At 42.0% G+C, this 18,447-nt stretch overlaps 2 protein-coding genes across 4 annotated transcripts; one reads left to right on the top strand and one right to left on the bottom strand.

The window, feature by feature from the left end:
* On the top strand, positions 1 to 14,433 carry slco1c1 (solute carrier organic anion transporter family, member 1C1). Of its 3 annotated transcripts, none has more exons than XM_076732634.1 (15): positions 1 to 197; positions 3,396 to 3,559; positions 7,954 to 8,095; positions 8,894 to 9,026; positions 9,248 to 9,369; positions 9,493 to 9,639; positions 9,739 to 9,837; positions 10,699 to 10,947; positions 11,053 to 11,217; positions 11,666 to 11,861; positions 12,076 to 12,241; positions 12,450 to 12,634; positions 12,940 to 13,004; positions 13,269 to 13,386; positions 13,931 to 14,433. In XM_076732634.1, the coding sequence occupies exons 2-15, from the start codon at positions 3,464 to 3,466 to the stop codon at positions 14,151 to 14,153; spliced, it is 2,106 nt and encodes a 701-aa protein (XP_076588749.1). In that variant the 5' UTR covers positions 1 to 197; positions 3,396 to 3,463; the 3' UTR covers positions 14,154 to 14,433. The 3 variants fall into 3 exon arrangements, with proteins under 3 accessions (XP_076588749.1, XP_076588751.1, XP_076588752.1); XM_076732636.1 differs by having other exon boundaries at positions 5 to 197; positions 3,399 to 3,559; XM_076732637.1 differs by lacking the exons at positions 1 to 197; positions 3,396 to 3,559 and having other exon boundaries at positions 7,962 to 8,095; positions 9,225 to 9,369.
* Positions 14,434 to 15,391: 958 nt separating this feature from the next.
* bcap29 (B cell receptor associated protein 29) lies at positions 15,392 to 18,447 on the bottom strand. The gene is made up of 8 exons (XM_076732638.1): positions 18,333 to 18,447; positions 17,845 to 17,951; positions 17,540 to 17,640; positions 17,293 to 17,440; positions 16,982 to 17,117; positions 16,661 to 16,757; positions 16,318 to 16,418; positions 15,392 to 16,203 (listed from the first exon to the last, which is right to left on the bottom strand). The coding sequence occupies exons 2-8, from the start codon at positions 17,934 to 17,936 to the stop codon at positions 16,168 to 16,170; spliced, it is 711 nt and encodes a 236-aa protein (XP_076588753.1). The 5' UTR covers positions 17,937 to 17,951; positions 18,333 to 18,447; the 3' UTR covers positions 15,392 to 16,167.

The raw sequence follows: 18,447 nt of genomic DNA, 5'->3' as shown, positions 1-18,447 counted from the left end.
AGTATCCACCCTGTCGCCTCCGCCGAAACACGCCGTCCTCCGCAGCCGAGGAGCGTGTACAGTATGAGCAAAGGGCTTGAACAGAGGAGGGTCGGTTTGATGTGAAACGACAGGATTCTTCTTGCCTCCTTTTTTTTTTTATCTTAAAATAAGAAGTTAGACGCGCCGCGAAGGGAGGGGGCGAAGCTCCGAGTTGGGTAAGTCTCATGGTGCTCTGTTTGCTGAAGACTGTCAGTCATTGAAAGAGCATGCGGGTGCCTTTGCCTTGACATTTTGTTCTGTATCACCAAGGCTAAAAATGTAGTGAAATTTGCAGCGATGTGATGTTTAGATCATTAGATTTATAGATTTATCCCGCTGTCCCGCATCAACAAACACTGAAAGCGGCGCAGTCGCTCAGCTGACCGTGGAACAGCGGGGGATTTACAGAATCCAGAGGAAGCTCCTCTGGTAACTCAGTATGCGTTGATCAATAACGGAGGTCACGTGATTGTTGCTACGTTTATCGTTATTATTAACTCAACACAAGTTCCCTCTTTGTTTCTTGGTGTATTTCACATCAGAGTTTGTTTGACGTGAATCTCTAGTCTTCATCAGGAAAGAGTTTGGGCCCCTAGAAAGTGTTGATTTGCATTCATGCGCCTCTGTGATTTTAGGCGCAGAGGCCCTTCACCACAGCAGCCAAGCACCAGTGTCAAGAATCTTGATCAGGAAGGCAGCCACTGCCCTGAAAGGACAATGAATCACTTTTTAGAATTACACCAGGCTAATCATTGAATACACATGGCAGGCCTTACATCACTTTATCACGCAGTTGTTTGATGTTTGCATTATGTTATGAGGAAACCAGGAGAAGGACAGGAAATTTTAGATTAAACTGTAGCTGCTCAGTGATATTTAGGCATAAATATTATTCAGTTTCAACACCATGATCAGATGAAAAAGGGACTTCAGTCACCTTCAGGAAACTCCCCCTCCCTCTGTTATGGACCTGACTGTGCACTCTTGTCTGAATCCCATACTGGCTCTGGAGAGCAGTCATTGTGCATACAGTACACAGGGAACGAAGCCCATTAAGAGTCTCTCTCAGAGCAAAGCCCACTGTCAGACACAAGCTTTAAAGCAAACTGATGAAAGCAGTATGTGAAACACTTGTGGGATGCAATTTAGCAGACTGTTAACAAAAGTAAAGTCAGCGTCGTGTTATCGTTACATGATGACAGGGTGGGATGAATGGCTCTCCTTTCAACGTGCATCCCTAATTGGCATGTGCTTTTTCTAAAAACTAAGAGCTTCCTTGATGCATAAAAGAGAGACACTGAGGCCATTGTTGTTTACGTTCTTGTTGTGCCAAAACTGTGTTCTACTGAACGTCTGTTAAAGTCAGACGAGCATGAAAGCCCTTATGTCATCAGCTGCAGCTACATCTTTTTCTTGCACAGCTCAAAGCCGTGTGTGTGGTTTGCTGCACGGAGGAGGGATCCATAGGGAGTTTGTCAAGTCACTGAATAAGAAGTCTGGCTTTTAAACAGCATCAAAGCTCCGCTCTTTACATCGCTCTGCTCTCTCTGATTCTATATGCATCTCTGTCTCATCGTGTCATCGTCGAAAAAGAACCAGACTGAACCGACTCGGTTATCTTTCTGTTACTAAAATAACTCATTTTTCCTGGTCACACTCGTTTCCTTTCTAGGTCGGCGTCTTACAGCAGGTGGTGCGATTGGTTGGTGCGATTGTATTTCAGATTGCATTGTTTACATTTCTCCTGAAACCCGTTTGCTGTCACATTATTGATCAGATCACACTCGCAAAGAAGTGTTTGAAATCCTAAATTGGACGTTACGATGGCGTAAAAACTCCATTTGCAACGTCTGAAGCAAACCTGATTGACTCCAGATGTCTCAAAGAACCCCAGTCGTAGCACAGCGGTCATTAGTGAATTCTGACTGGACACATTTATCAGTCACTCATCGCTGAGTTCTGTCATTCCCCTTAAAGTTAACCTTCACCGTTTCTAATGAGCTCTAAGAATCATCACTGCTGCTGAAGAGACGATTCTACAACTGTTGTAGTTAGATGAAAGAATATTCCACAAAAAAAAAGTGTGATACGATGAATCTGGTACTTTGTTTGTTTCTTCTAGACCTGAGGTGAAGAGGAGGTTCCTGTTGTGTCTTCAGGTTGTCGATGGTGATGACAGATGATCATGATTTTCCTGGTTGTTCAACACACTGCATCAATGTTTGAACCAGTGTATCTTGTACTTCCAGAGTTGTTCAGGCATTAGAATAGTTGTTGGTTGTTGGTAAATTTAGTTTTTCTACAACAACCATCTTCAAATTTCTTCTTTTGAGCATGTTTCATTTCGCTGCGCCTTTGTCACTTGTATTCTAGACAAGATCAGCCGCAGTCAGTTCATCTCCAACATGAAATACCCCATTTAATGTATTTACTGAGCTACCTATTGGCTCGTTAAGTCTGCTGTACTGCGTGCTGCTGGTGTCGGCATAAGTGACCTTTATTTTAAATTTGGTATGAATACAGTCAAGAATCATTACTTGTTTGTCTTGTGATGTGAAATTGTCATTTACCCTGGTTTTTTAAGAAGATGGCATGTTTTCTCCTCTGCTCGGCCTTGCATTAAAAGATGTATTTGCATTCTATTTTGAAAACCACAGCTGCCGTTTGCATTATCATGCTTGTAAAAAGTGAGAATTGTGATGTGTTTCATTAATGCGTTTCTTTACCCGCTTATCACCAGGGTTACCTAGTTTTTTGTGTCCACGCGGGGAGCAGCCAAGGCCAGACGCATCATTTAGAGCTTGTCTGTCAGGCATTATGTACCATTCTCGTGAACATGATATCTCAGGAACGCCTTGAGGGAATGTCTTCAAATTTTGCACAAAGGTCCAGTTGGACTCAAGGATCAACTAATTACATTTTTGTGGTCAAAGTTCACTGTGACTACGCACAACAAATTTGTCCTTAACTCAAGAATTCATACGCTTGTTATGGCACAATTTCACATCAATGTCTGACGGCTAACAATGTAGAAAAATGCTCAACATAGCGATCATGCTGCATACTAGTACAGCCAAGAGTCACCTGGGTTGTTTGGTTGTTTGTTTGACATTGTCATTCTGAGATGCTTTGAAATCACTCAGTTAAAAGCCACACTTCTCAAGACAGCTGCATCATATAATGTCTTAAATACACTAAATGCAGTGTATCATTCCTTCCAGTGTTTTAAGCTAGGCTATACAAATCTTCGACATACCTTACCTTTTGCAAAAGCCGCTATGTTTAACCTTACTTTAGTCCAAGAAGCATGCTTTTCCTAATATGTAGTCCTCTAATGATGTGCTCTGTGACTTCTACATCTGAAATCCTTCCAGCAGGTGTGAGAGAGGACAGCCATCTAAAGAGATACCACAGCTCAGGCAAGGTGCAGTACGAGGCTGCCATGAAGAAAATGGACAACACAGCCACAGGCAGCTGGACTCTGCACAACAACCCTACCTCCTCTGCAGTGAAGAGCTCCTGCCACCCCAATCTGAAGGTACTGTGGAAAAAAAAAGAGGAAAAAACTGCAAAAGTGCAGTAACGCAGGCTGGTGGGGACAGCGTTATCTAACAGAGAACGGACTCAAGAACATGATTGAAGTGTTTCAGCCTGAGGGACCATATGTTATTTTCAAAGTCACCTGACTGGCCAAGAGGGGAAACATAAATATCTCTCCAGTGACTGGGATCACATGTATGTGAGAAAGAGAGCCAGTGAATGCAACCTCTGGCTACTAATGCAGGCATCTCTGCTGTACTGTGAAGTCTCTCATTTAAAGAGCAAATTCTTTACAGAAGACGAGCTGAATAAAAGCACTTTAAGTGTTTTCTGCGTGTTGATGTTAATCCACGAATGTTTCAATAACCACTGAAAGTATGAGTTGAGCGTACTGCATGTTTCTGGTAGGCCAAGCGGTTGACCATGAAAGGTGTTGAGTGCAGCAGCTCTCTGTGCCCTTTGGTCTGGGTATTAAGTCGTTGTGAAAAATTCCTGAGACAAAGTTTGTGCTTCAGTAAAATAGGCCAGAACAGAGGGTCTGTACCTCTTTATTGGATTAAGAAGCACATTGGACAATAGTTAAAAAGCTGCTTAGTGAAGTAGTTGAGCAACTGCAAGCAACAATAATAAGGAATTCCAGTCATGCTGCCTTTTTGTCCATGTGTGTTTTCCATTGGAATGTGATAATCCGACCATGAACTTCGAGCCTGGTCTTTGTCTCGCTCTTCGGTGTCTCATACGGACGCACAAGGTAACCTTTAGCGTCTGCATGAGACGCCCCGGGCGTCAACTAACTCCATTGCAAACCGAATGTAAACACACAAGAAAGACAATGTGACATGAAATCATATAAGCATTAATCATAGCAGGTATAGATGATGGCTGGATGAATGGATAGAGAGCATAGCAGGGTGCTGCCCATAGTAACAATGAAGCAAGAGGAATATAAAATAATGTTGAAAGTGTGTTCTAAGAGGAGAGTTCACTGTTCCACGTTACAAAAAGTGGCACAGGTTTCTTTAAAACGGTCAAAAGGTCATTTGGCATATTGCAAACGCCCTGATGTCTGTTTAAGATCTCCAAGTAGACACTGTCAGTGCAGTCATATGAGACTGCATCATGCCTCAGCAATCCTGCAGAAGCATTATATCCACTTATATTCTGTGCCATTACGCACTTGACTTTAGAGCAAAGCCTGCACTTTTACAGTGCTGAGAGATATATTAATCGGCTGCAGATCACCCAGGTGGTTGCCATAGCTCCACTGGTCCGTCTCAGCTCCCCTGATCATTCGGGGGTTTGATAATGTGCCCTCCAGGGTTCCCCTTCAGTGGAGAAAACCTGATGATGAAGAGCCCTCTGAGGTGCTCTTTCCGTAAAGAAAATGCGATGCAGTGCTGCCCGACATGTTAGAACATTTTTGGCCCCTACAGGCTTCTAAATAGTTAAATAGTTCCCTGTGTGTTTTATTACAAAAGTGTAGCAGTTATAATTTAAATCCGAGTCACATAACAGAAAGGGTTTAAAAGTGTTTCCCCCCTTTGTGCAGGCTGGTGCCCCGCCCCATGCAGCAGCTGCCCTTTTTCCTTGTTCTTGCCCCTGCCCCTTAGACAGCCTGAGTCGGCCGCTGATTAGCTCCTCACAGGTTTGAGACTTTCTTCTTCTCGCTCTGTAAAACCATGCTGCAGAGAAAGTGAGACTGAGTGAGAAAAATGTTAGCAAAAATGTTAACAAGTTAAATTAGACAGTATCTCAAATGGGGTTATAGTTCACGTGATCTAAAGTTTGAAATGATGGCTGAGGTGGTAAAGTCCAAGCTGTGTGCAACGTCCACGCCAGCGCTGCTGTAAGATTTGCCGTCACTGGGATTTCCATAAGCAGACTGAGGTTTTGAGCCACTGGAGCAGACGACTAAGCCCAGCTCAGGGTGTCAGGGTCATTACTCGTATTCATGGTCCACTTTTGATTCAGCTTTTCTCTGCTTCTTTGGCCAGTAAGGACACAACTATTACGCGTGGTTTTCCCAAAAGCATAATACTTCACCATTTGCTATTTAAGTTTCATATGCCTGTTCTCAGTGTTTTGTGAATGACACCAAACTGTCTCCTGTCTGTCAGCAACAGACATGCAGAGAAAGCTCAACTGACTAACAGACACTTTCACTATCAGGGAAGATTACAGTAAAGATGTAAAAATACTGTAAAAGAAAAAAAAAAAGAAGAACAAAGTGTACAAAAAAGTGTACATGTCACCAGGATTTTAAAGTAGCTTAATGTGTACCTGATGTTACAGCTTTAGTTATGCAGAGCACTCAGGACCAGAATAGAAACTGTGCTCATTGGCTTCATTTCATAGCAGATTAATAGATTAAGGCACTGAGTAATGAAACCATGTATTGTTATATTTAGTAAATTATGAATTCACCGTGTATTTCTAACACATTTTGAGATTTTGGGAAAAAAAATACGTTTTAACAGTGATATCATAATTGTCAAAAATTTTGGGATTTGAATTCATAGCTGCTTTCAGATGCATGTATGTGCGTGTGTGTGTCTCTGCTGAGCTCGGGCTATTTTCATCCCTGCAGGCTGCGTGTGTGTTACCTCTCACCTGTTTCCAATTACGCTGCGTGTCAGTTGGTCTGTCAGTTCATAGTGCAGTGGATGTGTCTGTGTCCTTGTGGGATTGGCTTCTCTATCAAACTTGCCTTGCCTCTAATCCTCCCTTTGTTACTGGCTGTCAGTGTCCACAGGTGGCTTAGCAAAAGGAAGAGGGAGCTCAATACTGCACCAAACTTTCAACAGAACATTGCAAGCTTTCCTTTTACAAAAGTGTATCTGCAAGTCATGCATATACGCACAAACGCTCAGATACAGGAAATCTTTGTATATATATTGAAATGAATGTGTGAAGTATGTTTGAACTGCACTACCACTAATAATAACTCTAGTAATATTAATAATATGTAATAATATCGGCCCATCACTGTTCTCATTATACATGCTAACACTGGGTGACATCATTAGAGAGCACCATGTATGTTTCCATTATGCTGCAGCTATAGACTCCATTACTAACTGTCTCTTGGCAATAAAAAAAAAATGGATGAGCAATAATTTCCTGTGGACAAAACCTATTAGTCAGCTCTAAAACAAAGAGAGAAATTGTGTTTAATAATCTGGGAAATCAACTGCCTGCATTAAATCTGAGGTTACAAATGTTGGTGTCATCCTAGATCCTCAACAAGGTGACTAAAACTTCATTTTTTCACCTTAGAAACAGCTAAAGTACGACCATTTCTAAATCAAAAAGATGCTGAGAAGCTGATTCATGATTTTATTTTAAATCGACTTGATTACTGTAACACATTATTTACTGACCTCCCAAAAAAAAAAAAAAAAAAACCACCGAGAGACTTCAGCTCATTCAAACTCTGCAGCTCAGCTTTTAACCAGAACCAAGAGGAGAGAGCTCATCAGTCCAGTTTTAGCTGCTCTGCACTGGTTTCCTCTAACATTCAGGATTGATTTTAAAGGTCCTCCTCCTCATATACAAAGCCCTTAATGGACTAGCATCAAGCTACATCGCTAACTCCCTCATTTACTGTTGGCCTTCAAGAACACCGCGATCATCTGCTGCTGGTTTATTTAAGGTTTCCAGCAACAGTTGAAAGAAAATTGGGGATGCAGCCTTTGTCCGTTACTCCACCAGAGCTGAAACTTTTGTGCTTTGCCTCGCGCTTTTACACTGCTGCATTCTTTTAAAATGTTGTATTTTACTTGATGTTATGCATTCTGTATAATCTATTTTCAACCTATATTTTATCATTTTATGCTGTGATTTGATGCAGGCAGATAAGACCCACAGTGAGATACATCCATGAGGAGACGTTCTGAGGTGGCTGTGAAATGCCTGCCTCGTGTGATCCAGACCTGTGGTGAATCAGAGTCTGTACAGAAGGAAAAAGATTCTGTTGTGTCTGAGAACCACAGAAAGCACCAGACACCAGACAAAGAGCTCTTTTAGAGCTTTGTCCTACTAGACTTCTTCAGATTTTTATCCTTATTCTGCTGTTTTTACCTAGATTTTAATACTTTATTGTGTGCTTTTATGCATTGTCTTTATTTTTATTTTCATCCTTATCCCTTGTTTTTTTATCTGTTTTTACGTCCATTCTGCTTTTCTATGGAAAGCACTCACTTGGTGCATGTGATTTCTTTCTTGTAAAGCACTTCGAGCTGCAATTCCTGTATGAAAGGTGTTATACAAATGAAGTTTATAACAATAATAATAATAATAATAATAATAATAATAATACTAACTAACTGAAGTAACTGAAGCCCTTTCGAGCCATTTTGTTTGACACAGTCTTCTTTTTTTGCATCTCTGTAGATGTTCCTTGCAGCCTTGTCCTTCGCCTACTTTGCCAAGGCTTTATCAGGCAGCTACATGAAGAGCACAATTACACAACTAGAGAGGCGGTTTGATATCCCCAGTTATCTGATCGGCATCATAGACGGGAGCTTTGAAATAGGTGAGTCTGTCAGTTCCATTTTGCCCATGTGTCTCCCTGTTTGCTGGCTACTTGTGCACATTTTGAAGCATTTAGATGCTAATGCAGGTAAGCCATGAATACATCCTCAGCATGTCACCGAGCTTGACACTATAGAATGTATGGATCCCGTTGAGCATTGAATAGTCACTGGACACATACCTAATTGACTCTTAATGAGTGAAGAACCCTTTGAAGCTACAGCATGGAGGCTGGGAATCGAGAGATTTTGTAAAGGTTAGTGCAGATGCACAACAGGTTGGGGATACTGAATGAAAAATATGTAATATTGTATGTGTACGCTTCAGATAAATGTGAATGTTCACGCTGGCTGTGATCAAAATAAACACGAATCTCTGGTAGGGCTGTTGATACTGTCACTCATAGACAGCAGTGGGGTCATAAGACACATCTGTCCCCTAAATTCTGTGAAAACCCAGTTTGCATGAAAGCGCATGACACAAACCAGCGTCATGATGGAGGACAAGTGCATTTCATGAAAAGACTGTGGACTGTTTCCGAATTCAACCTTGGTTAAATAAAAGAGCACAGTGTGTGTGATGCGGCTGTATGAATTTGAAGGCCACTTTCTTCAGTATGTTTATCTCTGGATTTTAAAAATAATTTAGATGTTCTCAGGCAGTTGTTATTCTGAAGACTTTTTCTTGTGTATATATAAAGTACTTCTTGAAATTCGCTCATCAGTAGGCTAATTTTTTGTATGTATTTAATGCCTTTGACGCACCTCCATCTTCTTCTCTGACCATCTCAACCCTGTAGGAAATTTGTTGGTGATTGCCTTTGTGAGCTACTTTGGTGCCAAACTCCACCGACCCAAGATCATAGCAATCGGATGTGTAGTGATGTCTTTTGGGACCTTTTTGATCGCCATGCCTCATTTCATCATTGGCCGGTAGGCAAAGTGTCACGACTGTGTGAAAGCAAATTCTGTCTGTTTATTTCTTCTCTTTCAGTCTTCATGCACAGTAAACGCAGCGTAGCTACAGTATGTCTTGGACTTTGAATAAGCACTCTCTGATGTATGTTTTTGTGCTCCACATTGTGAGTATCTAACGATACCTGATGCTTTCTCCCTTCCCTTGTTTAACAGTCACATTGGTATTTTGTACGCAGCTATAAGATCGAAACATCAGTTAGATCTTCAGTGAATTCAACCAATAACCTCTCTCCATGTCCAGAAAGCTCACCTGAGTCCACCAGGGCAGGTGACAGACCCTCTGTACTGCCCTCTAGAGGTGAGATTAGGAGTAGAGTCCTTATTGTTTGTCAAAGAAACCCCACATTTATTCATTGTCATATTTTGAGGCTTTGAATCATAAATGATCATCTAGTTTTTCTTTTTTCATTTTGAACTGTAGGCTGTGAGCGAGAGTCCAGCGTTTCCATGTGGATCTATGTGTTTCTGGGAAATGTCCTGCGTGGTATTGGAGAGACTCCAGTACAGCCTTTGGGAATCTCCTACATCGACGACTATGCACAATCCGAGAACGCTGCCCTCTATATTGGTAACATACTTTACTCACTGTCTACGTTTGCAGCTTTGGTATGGATTCAGGTCTTTTCATTTAGAATGTAATCAGTTAAGGAAGGGTATTTGCATCTAGGATGTGTCCAAACCATATCGGTTATTGGGCCTGTCTTTGGGTACCTGCTGGGGTCGCTGTGCGCCAAGATCTACGTCGACATCGGCTATGTGGACATGGGTGAGTGAGCTCTCGTCGGACTGATAAATTACGACTGATTAAATTACGTTCTTGTGCTTTGTAAGTTGTTGTTGTGGATTCTCCTTTCTTCACACTGCAGAGATGCAGTCACATCCCTCTCTGGACAGCTGGATTTAGAAATTGGTTTGTGTACATTACAGTGTTAAAGGTCTAGTGTGTGCGATTTAGTGGCATCTAGTGGTGAGTGTGCACATTGGTTGAAAACCCCTCTCCTCACCCTCCCCTTCCAAGCATGTAGGAGAAACACAAAAGGCTCTCTTTAGGACCAGTATCTGGTTTGTCCATTCTAGGGTACTGTAGAAAAATGGCAGACTTTGTGGAAGTGGACCTGCTCCCTCTGTAGATAAAAGAGCTCACTGTAAGACAACCACAAATATTTTTTAGGTGATTTTACACTGATGAATGTATAATTATTAATATTATATTCCATTTCTGCCAATAGATCCCCCTAAATCCGAAAAATTGGCTCTTTTAAATGTGCGAAAGACATAACCCACCTGCTGAGAGGAAATTAATTAGGGCATGGTAAATTTTGAGATTCAGTATAATCTGACTGGGAAGCAAACACTTTGAAGCTGTTGTGAACCTTTCTGTGTAACGAGTCAGGAGACATCTCACGTTGTCTTTGAACTTCTGCCACATCCCTACATTTCAAGTGTGTGTAAAGCACTGACTCTGACCCTGAAACTGACTCTGTATACAAGTTGTGCTTTATGAATGCATTTACCCTGCTTTTCCATAGAAGTTAGTATAAAAGAAAACAAATGAAAATGTAACGATAGTAACTGATAGCAAAACGTATCCACATACTGTGCTGATAGGCTTCTTACCTCTATGCAGAGACGGTGACCATTACCCCAGGCGATGCCCGCTGGGTGGGGGCGTGGTGGCTGGGCTACCTCATCGCTGGTACCATCACCCTCATTTCTGCTGTTCCTTTCTGGTTCTTGCCTAAATCGCTGCCCATGCCTGTGGATAAACACGATACCAGCTGCACTCCAGAGCAAACCAGGTTTATCAAAGATTCCCCAACCATGGTGCACAAGTTCAGACCTGAGGAGCCGGCTAATTTACATCAGATGGCCAAAGGTGTGATCATAGTAGCACTAGCACTGAGCATCGTGTGCCTGCTATAGATGAAAATTATAAACCGACTACCTATGTTTTGAGTGCTATTCTTCCTTCCCCACGCAGAGTTTGTGCCCACAGTGAAGAGTCTCCTTGGAAATTCTGTGTACATCATCTACTTATGTGTCACCATCATTCAGTTCAACTCTCTCATCGGGATGGTCACCTACAAACCCAAATACATCGAGCAGCACTATGGCCAGTCAGCATCAAAAGCCAATTTTCTCATGGGTAAGCAGAGTGTTTTGATAATTCATAATGTTTACCTTGTTTGGATGATTTCAGTCAGCTCGTTTCATCTTTGTAGATGAGTTTCAAGCTTGTTCAAAACCTGTGTTGCCTCACTGAAAGGAGAGTATTTAAGGATGCAAAGTGATGTGAGCTGGACAGTCATCATAAGTGTTTCATGAGCCAGCTTTTGATGAATTTTTTATGCTCCAACTCCCACATCCCTCTTAGGTAAATGCAGCAGCTTCAAAATGACAAGCAGGTTTACTGCGATCAAAATGACAAACACTGATTTAAAAAAGCACACAGAGCAATTGTGAGGTCAGCCTGATGGAAATGGAGACAGTGTAACAGCCCGAGTGAGCGGTGTTGCTGCCTGATGTTGCCTGCTCATGTTGCTTCCTGATCCTCTGTCCCTTTAAGAATCCGTTGTATTTTGCGGTTTGGTTAGGCATGATCAACATCCCAGCTGTGGCCCTGGGGATGTTCTCTGGAGGGGTTGTCATGAAGAAGTACAAGCTGGGTATCATGGGAGCAGCTAAATTTGCCTTTGGGACCTCCCTGCTGGGCTACTTCCTGTCCCTCTTTTTCTTAGCCATGGGCTGTGAGAACTCCAAGGTGGCAGGCATCACAGTGTCGTACACCGGGTACGTGATGTCTGGATGCATTTCCCTCACATCTTAGTGGAATAGGTAGCATTCAAAGGAAGGATCATTTCAGCAAACACACTTCCTTGGCTTCTTTTTGCATTGCGTTGCCTTTCTCTGTCTCTACTTTCATATGGCCGTGGCTTCTTATTTGATCAATTTTTCATATGAGCTGTCAATAATATATTGATTTTCTTCACGTTTTCACATGCAGAGTGGAAGGTTTGCCTTATCAGGAGCCGTCCCTTTTCTCTGACTGTAATTCGGGTTGTTTGTGCTCGAGAAGAGAGTGGGATCCAGTGTGTGGAGAGAACGGGATCACCTACGTGTCCCCGTGCTTGGCTGGATGCGCCTCCTCCACTGGCTCTGGCAGAAATACGGTCAGACACACACCACCGACTTCATGTGTCACACACACTCATGTTTCTCTGTACAACAGTTGACGAACAAGCACGACATAATATTTGGACTTAATTACAGTGTTTCGTTCATTTGCAAGTCAGTTGAATTTGTGTGACATGAGAAGAGTTTCCTGCTGTGTTGCAGCTCATCTCTCATCGATAAACTCGTTCTTTTCTTCTTTGTTAGGTGTTTGACAATTGCAGGTGTGTAGCACTGGCTGATGCCCGGCCAGGAAACCTGACGGCCACTCTGGGCCAGTGTCCACACAGAGACAGCTGTGACAAAATCTTTCCTTACTTCCTGGCTCTGTCCGTTCTCAGCTCCTTCATCATCTCTCTTGGGGGAACGCCAGGCTTCATGCTGCTTGTCAGGTCTGTCCACAACCTTCTTGTGGACTCTTGGAAGCACAAGACTCATCTCACATGCAGCCTGTCGTTGAAGCAATACATCATCTTGTCATTCTTGGACAGATTACACACGCAGCTGTTATCAGAGTTATTTCCACATGATGCAGTGTTGTCAGTGGAGATATTTCTAACTAGAAAAAATGACACGTTTGCATTAAAGCATCTTCATCTTCATTTCTAGCTCTAAATTTTAAATAATTTTCCTTCTGTAAGTGTTGCAAGGTTTAAAAGTTGAGTTTCCTTTAATGCTCCAGTCTTTTTTTCTATAGGTGCATTAAACCTGAGCTGAAATCTCTTGCTCTTGGAATCCACACGTTGGCCACTCGCACCCTCGGTGAGAGCCATCTTTGTCATTTTGTACATTACTGTCGGCTTGGTGTGAATGTCAAGTGCACGGAAATTTCCTGAGAGCTGACATTCATCTCACTGTATGTTGGTTTTAGCAGAATTAGTGAAATAATTAATGTGACCATTACATGATGCTCCTCATTAAATATTTCTATAAATGTAAATATAAGTTTCAGATGTCAGATATCTTGCAGCAACCCTTAAATTGCTCTTTGTTCGAAGTAACAAGTTCTTTTAAATTACACCACAGCTGGGATACCTGCACCTATATACTTTGGAGCCATAATTGACACAACATGCCTCAAATGGGCATACAAGATGTGCGGAGGAAGAGGAGCATGCAGAATATATAACACCTCAGCTTACAGGTACTTGGATCTGTATGGCTTTTGTTGTAAAACTCTGTATGTGATATCCAGTAGCGCTGCACTGCCCTGTAATGCTCATTAACAAAATTATTAGACTAATGAAACATACAGAGACAACGTTTTAATTGTTAGACTCTTACCACCAGTGCTATAAATATGTAGTGTAGCATGTAGGTTTGCCACGGGGGATGCCAGAGGGAAGGCCGTGTAAGCTGCTCTCTAATTCAGAAGCTGCCAGTCATGGAGGTGGGTCCTTTAAGGACCTGAAGGACAACCTGAACCTTTACTTCTGCCCCAGATTAGACCAGTTGATTGTTTACTTAGTCAGCAGTATTGTCATTGAATGTAGGAGTCCTACAAGTTATCAAAATTACCAAGTTTCAGTAAAATGCTTTGAAATGGCGCCAACGTTCATAGAACTACAAGGCTTGCATCCTGATTTGTGTTAGTGATTATATGACTCACTGAAACTGTGACTTACTTTCAGGGACTTTGGCTCTCTCCCAGTTTGAGCCCTAACACTGCTGCTTTCTTCTTTCTGCAGGATCGTGTACCTGGGCCTGACACTGGGCTTGAGGACAGTGTCCTTCTTCCTGTGTATTTCAGGCTTTGCTCTACTCAAAAGACATATTAAGAGGGAGGAGAAATATGCTCTGACCAATGGGAGTGCAGAGTTGGAGTCACTGAGGAAGGAGAACAGCTCTGTGCACCGTGAGCAGTTCATACTGGCCTCGGACTGCAATCCTGACAGAGAGACTCGCTTGTGAGCCTCAGCATAACTTCTTCTCAGCTCCACGGAGCCCCTCAGATGTATAGAGGAACACACACTGTGGACACTTTTCATAGCACACAGAGTATATATTTGTACAGGATTTGTCTAGATGTGCGATACCTGAAATAAGAGTCTTTTCAAAAACAAAATATGCTGGAATGTATAAATTTATGTGTTTGTGTTTTACATGAATGGAAGACTTTTGTAGAAAAACAAGTAAGTGTGCTGTGTTTTCTATGTCGGTCTTCATTTTTATGATTAAACTTGATGAAATGGTTTTTTGGACCGAACATATGTGAAGGTGCCTGAATTAGATGGTTTTAATGCCATCATGTCAGTCTTGTGTGTGTGGGGCTTTCAGTTGAGAGGAGAAGCCGAAGAGATTAAACAGGCCTGTTGACTGTTTCTGTGGCACATCTGGCGGAGGAGCCGTGAATGTGGTTACACTGAGGCAAAGAAAGTGGCTCAGCCTGTGGATGATTCGGGTAAACAAGCAGATCAAACCTAGAGGCAACACAAGAACAGCAGCCCTCTCAATGATTGTTCCATTAGCATTCAGAGGGCAAACTCCCACTTCCTGTCCAGATGTAACAAAGCATTCCTTCGGTAACATTACTATTTCATTTCACTTTGTGGCTTTGACAATCAAGCTTCTCTCAATCTTACTGTACTGTGGCAAGCTAACACAGCTGTTTGTAAGGTCAAGAATGAATGAATGAATGCTTTTAAGTCGACATGGATGAGAAGCTGTAGGTGCTTGTAATCATGAAGTTTGACCATCTAAAGTTCCATGATGCTGCTAATGAGGGCCATGTGATAGAAACAAATTCAGGAGTAGACCTTGAGTTGTAATTATTCTCTGCTATAAATTTGATAAATTTGGCATTTTGCAGCACTGCCTTTTCAGCCGTGATACACTCATCAGTAATACTGTATATGCACCATATCACCTCACAATACAAAACTTGTAGAGCAGCTGATGTTTACCAGAATTGTCTCTGAGAAAAATGTTAGTTTTATGGAAAACGTGACACCGTTTGATCTTATATGTATTGTATATTTTATTTTGGCTTTGATAATGAGGCTTATTACAAAGACCTACCACATCTCCCTGACTGTACTCATTATGAAACATTTTGTTTTCACTGTGTGATCCTTCTTGTGTCCATGTGCTACCAGCGAATTTGAGTGACACCATGATTGATCTCAGCATGACAAGGAGGAACAGGCTGTCTGGGGTTTTGTCTTGTTTATTACTCATGTTCATGCCTTTGTCGTATACCAACCAGACTGTTAACAAATTACAAAATGTCAAAACAGCTGAGTCAAACAGCGTAAAAGATCATTTACATTATTTGTAAGAATTTCAACATCTGTTCAAAAGAGATGCTTTTTAACAACAGTGAAACAGCTTTTGTCTAGATTAAAGGTTTATAATAAACATGTGACATGCACGTGTGACAGAAATTCATGGATGGTTGTCAGATTAGTAAAATAGAATTCATAACCACTATAAAGATGCAGTAACTCATTATACAGCATGTATGCATCAGTCATTATGGGCTGAATGGAGGCACTGTTTCTCTGGTCTATGCACAATTAAGGTTAGCCTAATAGCATAATGTATTTCTGGGATGTTGTTAGATATTAATAATTGTCAAATGTTAGCGTTAGCAATACAAATGAGCTGCTTAGAGAAAATTTTAATTCATCTGTACACCTCTAATACTTCAACTGCTCAGAGTAACATGCAAAAAAAGATTTTAGGTTCACTAAAGGACAGCATTTGAGAGCTTGACATGCTACCTTTTGTTTAATTCTTTAATCATTTAACATGTGCTTCAGTTCAAACTTCAAAGGAAAAAGGCAGTTGTAAAAGATAGTACAAACATGGCCTCTGGTGGCCTACTGCGTATAGTACACAGTTCCAGTGTAATGAGAAGAAGCAGCATCCATGGAACAAATGGAACAAGCAGCTCCTGAAAACAATTGTCACTGTACTCCTGTGGTTACTGATCCTTTTTGTCTGCAGGACTCTGGAGATTCTGTGGATCAAGTAAAGGATTAAAAATAGAATCACTCCAGTGTTAGTCAGGTTAATACACAGTGAGTAGTTTGTGGTTTGGTGCACGCACATATGAAATACATGTGTGCTTTACCTGGAGTTGATGGTGTTCTGTCAATAGTCTGTCATACTCTTGTGCCAGACCTTTGGCTTGCCTCCTCATGGCCTCCACTTCAGCATGAGACTTGCGCACAGCTACACACACAAACAGTACAGCATCTCTAAATTGCCCCATATATCATCAGTGCCCCTTAAAATTAGCTTCTTTCGTAATACCACAACTAGCAGCATGCAAGAAATGACCTGTGGCGGTCCATGCTCTGCTAATGTTGAACAGAATTATAGCTTCTCGTGAACATTTTATTTCAGAATGATTCTTTGGTTTTAAAAGGTATGACTGCAGATTATTTAGTATGAAGAAAGTGATCATTACTCACCCTCCTCAGCAGCCTTCACTTGATTTGCCAGCTTCTCTACCTCCAGCCTCAGTTGCTGGTTTTTTGCTGACATGGATCTTTCCTCGTCCAGGACAGCCTGAGCACAAAGGACTGTCCTTAATTACTGACAGCAGACTACAGAGCGCATACAAGTACAAGTCACAGCAACAACACTGTGAAAAAAACAGCATGTATCAAAGGTGGACATGAGTCACAGATATTTATAAGCTATACAGAAGGTACACAGTGAACTACAGTAGATGGTACACAAAGGAAAGGAAAAGGCCTTAAGACTGTAAGACAAAACACATAGTTCATTACTTGTTTTAGCATCAGGTTGTCATCCTGGTACTGCTTGGCTGCCTTGAGAGCACCGTCCATCTGCGCCTGAAGACTCGCACTGTTCTCCAAGGTGACAGCAATCTGGTTTAGCAAGGTGACAACCCGACGCATGATACTGTGATGAGTTCACAGGAATGGGAAAAGACACAAACCGGTAGGAAAAAAAAAAGGCAGGACAGGACCTCAGTATTGAATTAGAAAGTTGTGTGTGATGGTAAAGTAGAGTGTGTATTTGGATAAGGTCCCACATTATGTTGCTATTCTGATTGTGTGGAATGAAAGATACCAACAGCCAGAGGAAGAGGGAGAAGCCAGATATGTAGAGGTTCCTCTGGGCTCTGAACAGCTTCATGTGCACATGGTCATACACATTTGGGTTCACCTTGGCATCTTGCATGGGCTCGGGACCTGAGTACTTCTGCACCTCACGGACAGCATCTGAGAGCGGGCAGGGGGGACAGACATGTGACTGACACTGATGATGACAACATCTACTCAGTGTTATTCAGTGTCTGTGACTCACAGCAGATTGCTTACCAAGGAAAAGAACAATAAGAACCATGATCATGGTAAAGAAGCATTTGTTCCAGTAGGGAGATAACCAGTTCCATATTCTCAAGCTGAAAACCGAACGCCATCTAGACAGTAGGTAAAAAGGGACACTGTGAGTCTTCATGAAATACAGTTAGAAAGGACACTGACGCTATCTGCTGGTGATCTGTGTAAACTGCCTCTGTCACTTTTCTCGCTGTCAAACTCCTCCTCAGGACATGTCTTTTGCTGCTTTAGCTGCTGAATGAACTGTTGACTGTGTTTTGGGTTTGTGTGTTGAACTGCAGTACCTCTTTGCTGATATGAAGGGTATACACAAGATGAGATTGACTGCTATCTCTGCATAGAGGAAGAAAGCCACAGCCGTCCACTGGAGAGTCATTGTAACTGTGGTTTCCTGAGGAGATTGACAGGTTTAATTAGCCCTATGCATAGCATGAGTAAGTGGCAGTGGAAGTCAATAAATATGCAGAATACTCCTATTTTTTATGTACTATTTGCAAACTAAACTATATTCAGGATACACTATGATACTCTGTTACTCCTTTTTTTTGTAATGGCTGTCACGTATGCATATGCATACATGTTTCTATAGACCTCCAGCATACAACAGGCAATCTGCAGCAGGCATTCACGGGCCCATTTGCTATTCTTAGACTTTTACCTCTGTGTCTGTTCTCACTCTTGAGCATTAGTATCATCGGCTGCTGTTCTCATTTTGTTTAAGAGTGGGAGGTGGTTGGTCTAGTCCAAGCGATAAATAGAGTTGTAGGCTTACCAGACAGAGCTGAACGATCAGAAGAATGGGAAAGTCCAGACAAGCGCTCGCATGAGCTCACATGCATTCACAACAGCTGCTGGTGAGCATCTGAGGAGCTGCAGCCCTAAAAAAA

The sequence above is a fragment of the Chaetodon auriga genome, chromosome 6 (assembly GCF_051107435.1).
Source record: "Chaetodon auriga isolate fChaAug3 chromosome 6, fChaAug3.hap1, whole genome shotgun sequence".
Taxonomy (NCBI): domain Eukaryota; kingdom Metazoa; phylum Chordata; class Actinopteri; order Chaetodontiformes; family Chaetodontidae; genus Chaetodon; species Chaetodon auriga.
The sequence above is the reverse complement of the archived record's forward strand: the minus strand, read 5'-3'. Positions and strand labels throughout refer to the sequence as shown.